Consider the following 8,782-nt stretch of genomic DNA (forward strand, 5'->3'; position numbering starts at 1 on the left):
AAGGTGACAAGAAACGGTCAGATTACAGATGTATCTGCTGGTAGACTGAACGTAGATGTGAGAAAAACGGAGTCTGGGATGACTTCATGATTTTGACCTCAGTGACTGCGAAGGTGGGACTGACATTTCCCGAGATGGGACGATGCAGGGGTGGGGGGTAGGGGGGAGGCCTTCAGCAGGGGAGGGGGCAGCAGGAGCTGCGGTTGGGAAGGTGTCTGAGGTTGGAATTCGGTACTGGCATCGGGGTGGTGGCGATGGAACACTCCCGTCACCCATTCCCAGGCAGTTAACAGGAAATATAAATGAGGGGGGGGGTCACACGTTGGATCAAGAAGGAACTTTAGAAAGTATGTGGCAGAAGGGGGAAACCAAGGCCCAAAGAGAGCAGAAGGCAGCGACAGAGCTGAGACAGAGCCGGTTCTTGGGTCCCCCGCCCCCCTGCCTGGGTGTGTGTGGGGACCGAGGCTGGAGGGTAAGGCCGGGTGGCTATCAATGGTGTCTCCCTCCAGGTCACCATCCTCGTCAGCCTGGCCCTCGCGTTCCTCGCCTGCATCGTGTTCCTGGTGGTTTACAAAGCCTTCACCTACGACCACAGCTGCCCAGAGGGCTTCGTTTATAAGGTGAGAGCCCTGCGGCAGGTGAGGGACTCCCCTCGCCCCTGCCGCGTGGCCCCTGTGATGTCAGGCCCCCTCTGCGGAGTGCCGTCTTAGGGGAGGGGCTCTCCTTCCTACTGGGGACCCAGTCCTTCACGCAAAGCTGAAAACTCATGGCCACATTTCAGACAGTCTGCAGGGAGGCTGCCACCGGCAGAATCTGGGTGCCAGCGAAGACAAGACATCGACCAATCCTCCTCTCATCTAAGTTGACGGTGGTGATGGTGTTGATGCCGGGGGGGCCCAGGCCGGGTGCTGCCTGTCACCTGCTCTCTGGCTGTGGTCCCCAGATGGGGCGGCCGTGTTGCAGAGTGGGTTGGAAGCAGTCTGCGAGCTGCCCCTGACTCTGTCTCTCTTGTCCCCAGCACAAGCGCTGTATCCCGGCCTCCCTGGATGCTTACTACTCAGCCCAGGACCCCAGCTCCAGAAGCCGCTTCTACACGGTCATCAGCCACTACAGCGTGGCCAAGCAGAGTACGGCCCGGGCCATCGGGCCATGGCTGTCGGCGGCCGCCGTCATCCATGAGCCCAAACCACCCAAGACCCAGGGCCATTAGAGGCCCACCGCAGCCAGGATGGGGGGTGGAGGGGGGACCCCCGTTGGCTAAGCCAAGCTCCAGTTACAAGACCACGCTGTACTCCTGGGATGGGGGGGGTGGGGGGGCTGGGGCGGGGTGGGGGGACTCAACCTGAGCTACCAAGCACTGGAGTTGTCGGAATCGGTATTTCTTTTTGTCTTTGGTATTGTTGATTCGTCCCCAAGTCAGGCTCATGTACAAAGGCATGTTTCGTGTTGACTGTTCCCATGTAAGATATTTTCAAAGCCACTGCTTATTATTTGTTAGGAAAAATTAAAAACCCAACAGGAAAGAAGCAGAGAACACGAACGGAAAAAAAAGGATTAAACTGGCTGCAAGTAGAAGACGCTGAAGGGAGGAAAGCCCCCCTGGGCTGCTTAGACGAGAGAGTGTAGCTCCTGTGTGGGCTCCCCAAGGCACGGAACCTGTGGTGAAGCAGGCCGGGCGTCTGGGTGGCCACTGGTCCGCAGGACAGGAACTGGGAAGGTGGGGAAGGTGGAGTGGGAGACAGGGACTGGTGTTGATGATAGTAAGCCCTGGAAGCACACAAGTCAAAGTGCACGGCCCCCAACAGGGGGCGCTGGCGAGATGAGCACAAATTTGTGCAAAAGGGCTTCCGAGCTCGCCGGCTGGGCGTGAGTGCGGTGTCAGTGAGCACCGAGGAAAGGGCAGGCAGGGCCTTCTTCTCGCGTTTCTAGATCTACACTCGGACACTGCCCACGTTTATGAGATGGTGGAGGTGGGAGGGGAAAGAAGGGGGGCAGGAAGAAGGCAGGACAGGACAGGCGTGTGACATTTGTCCACATCGTAAGCACAGGTACCTGATTTTTAAGTGTTGGTTCGGTTGTTTGCTTCCCAAACGATGGAGGTCATGACCAGGTGACAGCCGGGGGGACTTTAAGACGGGAGCTGCCACAAGGCAGATCATTTCTAAGGGAAGTGGAGAAATATGCCCATCTGTAGCCCACTCCGTGGTGTTGACAGGGGGTGTCTCTCCAGTCTCCCTGATCTGGTTCTAGAAGTTCTTGACAAGGAGGCAGTGTCGGGCCAGGCCAGGCCCCCCACTTCCCTGAGCCCCCTCAGCACACTAACGACACTCTCCTGCTAACATTTTGGGGAGGCCCACTCTGGGGGGCAGTGGGGGAGTCAGCTCCAGGACAAAAGGCCAGACCCGGCTGGAGAGTTGGTAATTTGAGAAGTGGTACCGTTTTCCCTCGAAGCTCCAACAGGCCATTGAAAGGGCATTTTTGCAGCTTGCTCTGTTGCTGGGATCATCATTCACAGCAGCTAGGTCACAAGACTAGCGAGGCGCCAACTGTCCTGCCAAACACCACCGTCCGACTTTTCCTCCCTCCCCGCACCGCTCTGCCCCGTCACCTCAAGTCACCTGTAAATTCATCTGTCACTTAAAGCCGAATAACAAATTGCCCCTAGCCAAAACGCTGAGCGCTTTATAATTTTGTGGTGTATTTTTGTCAGTAGGTAGCAGAGGCTAAAGTATTTTTTGGTGTAATTCTTGAACTTTTCTGACGGAAAACAAATAAAGATCGATGTGTCTGAGCCCCATGACCTCCCTCGGCGACTTCATCTCCTGCTCAGTGGGCCCGGCAGGGAAGAGGCTGGGGTTCCGAGGTCCTCGGGGCTGGGGTGAGCTCTGGGGGCAGAGTGTGCTGTTAGGCTGGTGCTGGAGTGGGGCAGTAGGGTACCCCCCAATCATTAGGCACCTGGGGCTTGAATGAGGCCAAGGTCAGAATCAAGGACCAAGAGATGCACCTGGCCGCTTACCTTGCAGCCCAGCATCCTTCGCCCCGTGAGCACCTGCTGAGGGCCAGGCTGCATGGGGCACGGGCATTTAGCCACAATGATGCCTGCTCACAGCCCTGAAGTCGGGAGGCAGAGTCAATGCACAGACAGACCCGCAAAAGAAGAATCTGGGTGCCACCAACATAACACTGTTAGCCGGGAGCCAACAGCTTGAGGAGGAAGGTGATGGGCAAGGGGTGGGGCCCTTTGCACGATTAGCTCACTTAAATCTTATCACCCTGGAAGGCAGGGACTCTTGACCCCCCACTTGACAGGTGAGGAAACTGGGGCTCCCGAGGGATGAAGAGGTGCCCAAGGGCTATAGCCGATGAGCTGGGATTCCAACCCCGGTGTGTGCGGTCCCTTGACTGGCTCTGCAGCCTGCATGGCTCAGGTGCAGGTCATTCCTCTGGGAGTGGCAGCCACCAGGAAAGTGATCCAGCTTGTCCTCTGTGTCCACGGCTCACGTCCAGGACAGCAGCGCGTCAGTGCCTCTTGCCATGTGCCACTTGTTAAGTGCTTTGCGTCTCAGCTCAGATACCTTCTGTGAGGTGGTTGCCGCCTCTGCATCACCCTGTCTGGAGATGAAGGGAGGGAGCCCCCCCCACCACCACCCCAGGCAGAGCAGCGGCTGGCTCCTGCTCACGCGGTTAGGAAGCCACGGGCTGTGATTCCATCCCACGGGTTTCGGTGCCAGCGTCTTAACCGCGCTGCTGTGCAGCACGGACTGCTCATCTCTGCAGGCTGCTTGGCGGCTGATAGTTTGTGTTCACACCTCCTCTCCAACTCAGGCGGCAGCCACTGCGGGAGGGGCTGGGGCAGAGCTGGAGGCTGAGACTCCGAGCTCCTGGCTGTAGCAGAGCTGCGAGGGAATGCGCGGGACTGGTGTGGAGAAGGAAGAAAGCGTCGCTCCTGCCCTCTGGGGCTGTCCAGGCTGCGGAGTGTGGGCCTGAGGTCAGCCTCCCCGCACCCACCAGCTCTGGGCTCTGGCCTCCGTCAGGGCACGGGGAGCGGGAAAGCCAGGCCAGGGGTCAGGTCTGCCAGAGCAGGTTGATCTGTACGGCCAGTTCATAAACACCCAGTACTTTTTTCAGTTACATAAAGTCAGCTAAAGACTTAATGAACACACGTTCAAACACTGTCACAAATGCATCTGCTACCCCATTGCCTCAAAATATACGCTGCGAGTGTGCGGCCGGAAAGAAGGGAGCGTGTACGGGACCAGGAAGGGCTGTCTTGAGGGGGGGACCCTGGGTCCCCATGCTATTTCTGGCGGAGTCAGAATTTTCTCATCAGAAAGAAGGGGGGCACCTAGCTGCCCCCATGAATACCCAGGGACTGGGAGGTTAGTTCCAGAAGAATTTGGTCAGGAGAGAGCCGCTCTGGGGTTTGGAGGACGGGGTTTCACAGGGAGAGGGTCAGGCAGCCAGGAAATGAGGATTAAACACGGCACCTTCATTTGCAGAACAAGCTCTGTGTGTGACTTTTGCACACTTTTTCATCTGCTGGCCGGCCTGGGGAACATGACCTTAGGGGTGCAGGGGGCCTGGTGGGGCGGCAGCTCTGAGGAGGAGGGGTGTCAGCCAAGGGTCCATGGAGGGACTGGCCTCAAAGCTGAGCGGGAGGGATCCAGGCGGGTGGAGAGAAGACAGCGCAGGCCCACCAGCCCACGGGGACAGCATTGTGGAAGTGGCAGGAGAGACGCTCCGGGATGGCTCCCCCGGGGTGCACTGGGCACAGAGAGCCAACATGCATGGGAACCCGCTGGCACTCCCTGGGGCCCAGGCCTGGGTGGGCATGGGGGGAGGGACAGGGACAACCAGCCTGCTCAGGAGAGGCCGAGGTGGCGCCTGGGGTGATCCCAGCAGTGCTCCTGTCAGAAGACATTTAGGGAGACAGACCTTCTTCTGGGAAGTTGAAAGACCCCTCGTTGGAAGAACTGCTGCTAATGTGTCCCCCCACCCCCCGTGTGTGTGATGTGCTCTAGTCCAGATGGGGAGTCGTGGGAAAAGGACAAGAAAGAAATCCCCAATAATTTTTCCAGGAAGCACACGCCACCATCTCCTGTTTAAAAAACAGTGTTCCTGAACAGTTGCTGGGGAAGGGTTGGTTTCCACGGCAACGTCCCTGCCGTTCTGTAGATCTGGCTCCCGTCTGGCACAGCAGGGTGTTTATCTGAGTCCTCCCGTCTCTCAGAAATGATTTCTTTCTGAGAACCGAGGCCCAGCGCTCATAATTGAAGTTGCCGCACGGCCACCCCCTCTCTGGACGCCTTCTGTCTCCCTCTCTATTCTTCTCTGTCTTCTGTGTCTCTCGATCTGTCCTTGTCTTCGTCTCTGCCCCTCCGTTTCCTTTGGAAACAAGGACCAGAGGCTGTGGGATGATGTAATTTTCATTGCAGCCGGAGGTCCTGGTGAGCATTGTGCTGGGCGTGGGGTGGGGCACGGGGCAGAGGGGAGCACAGAGTCCCTGGGAGGAGCCAGGCCTCCAGGCTCCGCCCCTCCTGGATCTTAGGCCTTGGCCAACTCCCTGCCTCTCTCTAAGCTTCCGTGTCCCCATCTTTAAAATGGGGACAACAATGGTACCCACTGCCACTTTTTGCAAAAACTCAATGAAATATTTTAACTTATCTGTGGCAGGTACTCAACAAATTGTAGCTACTACATCTTGAATTCAAGCCTCTTACTCAGCCTCAGATTTTTCATTTGTAAATTGGAATTATTGTAAAACAGTCCCTCCCCCTCACAGGGTTGCTATGGCTTAGACTCTGACGGTGTGTCGCTTGTGGAGGTGGTTGGGTGGTGGTGCTCCAACCTGGGCTGCAGCCGTCCATGGGTGCACAGCCTCTGGGGCCTCCCAGGAGGTGCAGGCCAAGGTCAGCCAGCCCGTGTTGTGTCTGAGGACTCCCGGCATAAGCTACAAAGCAATCTGCAGATGGCTGCTATTGTGCTGGGCTTGGAGGGGCCCCAGCAAGGCCAAGCTGTGAACCAAGGCCAGCTGCTGCTAGTCCTGGGCCTGGAGCCACTTAGCAAGACTTACGGGGCTCGCTGAGGACAGATGCTGACTGTTTGACAGATTTAGGAAAATCTGAAGCTTGAGCCGAGATAAGCCATTCATTTGGAAAAGCCTCTGGAAACAGCTCAGGTGGACCTGAAAGCTGGGTGGGGCGGAGCCTCCGGGAATCACCAGGGCGGGGCAAACAGTGTGAGCCAGGTTGATGGAGTCTCAGATATAGCCCCCCACCTGCCAGCTCTGTTGGGGGAGGGCTCAGAAAAGGAACAGTGGCCTCTGCCAGCACTTCTGTCTGGGAGAAAGCTGTCCCCCAGCTCTCTCCCTGATGCTGGACAATTCAGTTCCTCCCCATATGCCTCTGGTGCCTTCCAAGCTGCTGCCCCTCGCTGGAGCTCAGAGGGAGTGAATGTGAGTAAGCCTGGGCATGCATGGGTCCTTTAAGAGGAGCTGCCTGGGACCCCAGAAATTTCTGTCTTCCACAGCCTCAATCCCTACTCATGTATACAGCCAGAAACTGTGGGGATTTCTCTTCCTTGCACTGGAGCCCTGGGCTGGGGGGCCTGGTGTGGGGCTGGGACCCCTTGCTCCTGAGATATCCCTCCCGATTTTTATCAGCCACACGTGGGTGTGGGGCCAGCCCTTTCCACATCTCCATCCCTCCTACCAGGCTCGATGTGGTTTCTTCTTTAATTCTGTAGTTATGGACTTCCATTCAGCTCGATCCCTGGCAGTTCTGAATAATGGTTGTTCTGTACTTGGGTTGTAATTATTTTTTTTTTTTGAGAAGCAGCGCTTTTAATTTGTTCTTCAGCCCCTTGCTCAGTAACACACCCAAAGCCTGGCTGTGCTGCGCTTGGGGCAGCCCCACAGACAACCCATTCGCCCGCCACACTTGCTAGGCATGTGGATGGGGTGGCTGCTGGGGCGGACGCCTTCTCATCGGAGAGAGCACTGTCCTCTCTGTGACAGGGATGATGGCCGAGGGCTTTAGACTCCGCTCTGCTGAAAAGCAATGAGCACAGCATTGTGCCAGGGCTCTGGCTGCAGACCCTTCCTGCGGCTCTGGGAAGAAAAGCCTCTTTCCACAGAGGCCTGGGGAACGTGACTGAGAAGGACACTCGGCAATTCTGTTCCTCTCTGATGCGTCTCCCTTTCAGCCACAGCCTTCCTGTGGCCGAGCAAAATCCTTTGCACATAAATTTCCTTTCCCCAAAGCAGAGGGACAGCTTTATTAGTTTTGGCCCTTAATGCAATGAGCTGGGGAGAATTCCATTCTCCAGATTTCCCGCTGAGAAGAGCCCTGTGTTTGTGCAGAAGGAATGCCTTGAGAAGCTGAGCCTGGCTACAGGGTGGCAGCCCAATCAGGGGCCCTCAAACGATTTTACTCAAAATCCCCCAAGACAGTAATAATTAAGGAAGCTTCATTTTCTCTTGCACATTTTTAGGTTGGTCCGTAGATTCTTTTAAATCACAAGTTTTTAAGTGTTGTAAGAGGCAGAACTGACTATTGTTTGTATGTTAAGTATTTGCCTGAAAATGGTGAAAAATATCTGCCCCTCGCCTGCATGGCCAGGCCATTTGCTTAAACTACCTTTGCCCATCGGCCAGGTCAAACTTGTTAGAGAGTGTCTGACTTCGCTACTCTGGTCCTGAGGAATCATACCACTTCTGAATTCTAATTCTAAGATAGACAGACAGACAGATGGTCTTGGCTGCACCAGTCACCACCACAAGGACCAGACAAGTCATTTCACCCATTTGAGCCTCGTTTCCTGCATGCGACCATACATAATGCCTCCTTCACAGGGTCGTTGGAAAAATAAATGAAACAGCTTAGGTAAAGTTTCGGGCATACGGCAGACACTCCGTATGCAATTAACTGCCGGCATCATCGCGCCCTCTGTCCTACCTGTCGCCCTGGCCTCTGCGAGGCGCGAGGGGGCGCCCAGAGCAGGCGTGGGCACACTCCACCTGTCTCCTGTTTCTGTGAATGAACACGCGCCCTCACTGGTTTTGGGTTGTCTGTGCTACCGCAGCAAAGTTGGGTAGCCGGGACGGAAACCCACGCGGCCTCCAAAGCCTTGGATATTTGTTACCTTGCCATTTATGGAAAAAGTTTGCTGACCTCTGGCCTAGAACAATGTCTGACACCTAGTAGATAAATACTCGTAAATAAATACTTCTTTGGAGAATGAATAAGTCAATGAATGAATGAATGAATGAGCGCCATATAACAGCATTGTACAAGACTGAGCACCAAGGTCTGTGCTAATGGGTGAGCTCAACTGGAATATTCCACTTGTTCGGTGTTTTTTTTTTTTTTTTTTAACAAGTAGGTTGTCTCCCTTGAGCTCACCAGTATTTAAAACTGACACCCTGATTATTACAAGCATCAGAGTGTGGCTGGCTGTGTGGGTGGGGCCGCCCTGGAGAGAGGCAATGAGAGGAAGAATAGCAGGGAGGAGAAAGGAGGAGGCTTAGAGAGAGGAGACATCGAGCTGACCACCACACTCGGAGCGGCCTCTGCTCCCGGCCAGGCTCTCCATAACTCCAGCCCGCCCACAGCTGGGCCCATGGGGAGCACTCAGCAGGTTTTGGTGAACGAAGGAGACAGCTCAGTGTGGAGCTTTGAAAAGAGAACAGGACTAGAACCCCTGGACAGAGCCTACCCTCGGCAAGGTCGGTTTACCTCTGCCCCAGTGAGGACAAGGACCTCGTCCTGCTTCCCTCTCGGGA

General features: G+C 55.7%; 1 protein-coding gene across 1 annotated transcript in view; it reads left to right on the forward strand.

The window, feature by feature from the left end:
• Window positions 1-2,806, forward strand: part of NSG2 (neuronal vesicle trafficking associated 2) — a 37,044-nt gene extending 34,238 nt beyond the window's left edge. Inside the window, exons 4-5 of the mRNA XM_024577044.4 lie at window positions 510-620; window positions 1,019-2,806. Of these exons, the coding sequence (XP_024432812.1) occupies window positions 510-620; window positions 1,019-1,210 (303 nt within the window). The 3' untranslated portion in view covers window positions 1,211-2,806. The remainder of the gene's footprint in view (window positions 1-509; window positions 621-1,018) is intronic.
• Window positions 2,807-8,782: the final 5,976 nt, after the last annotated feature.

Source organism: Desmodus rotundus, chromosome 6 (assembly GCF_022682495.2).
Source record: "Desmodus rotundus isolate HL8 chromosome 6, HLdesRot8A.1, whole genome shotgun sequence".
NCBI classification, from domain to species: Eukaryota; Metazoa; Chordata; class Mammalia; order Chiroptera; family Phyllostomidae; genus Desmodus; species Desmodus rotundus.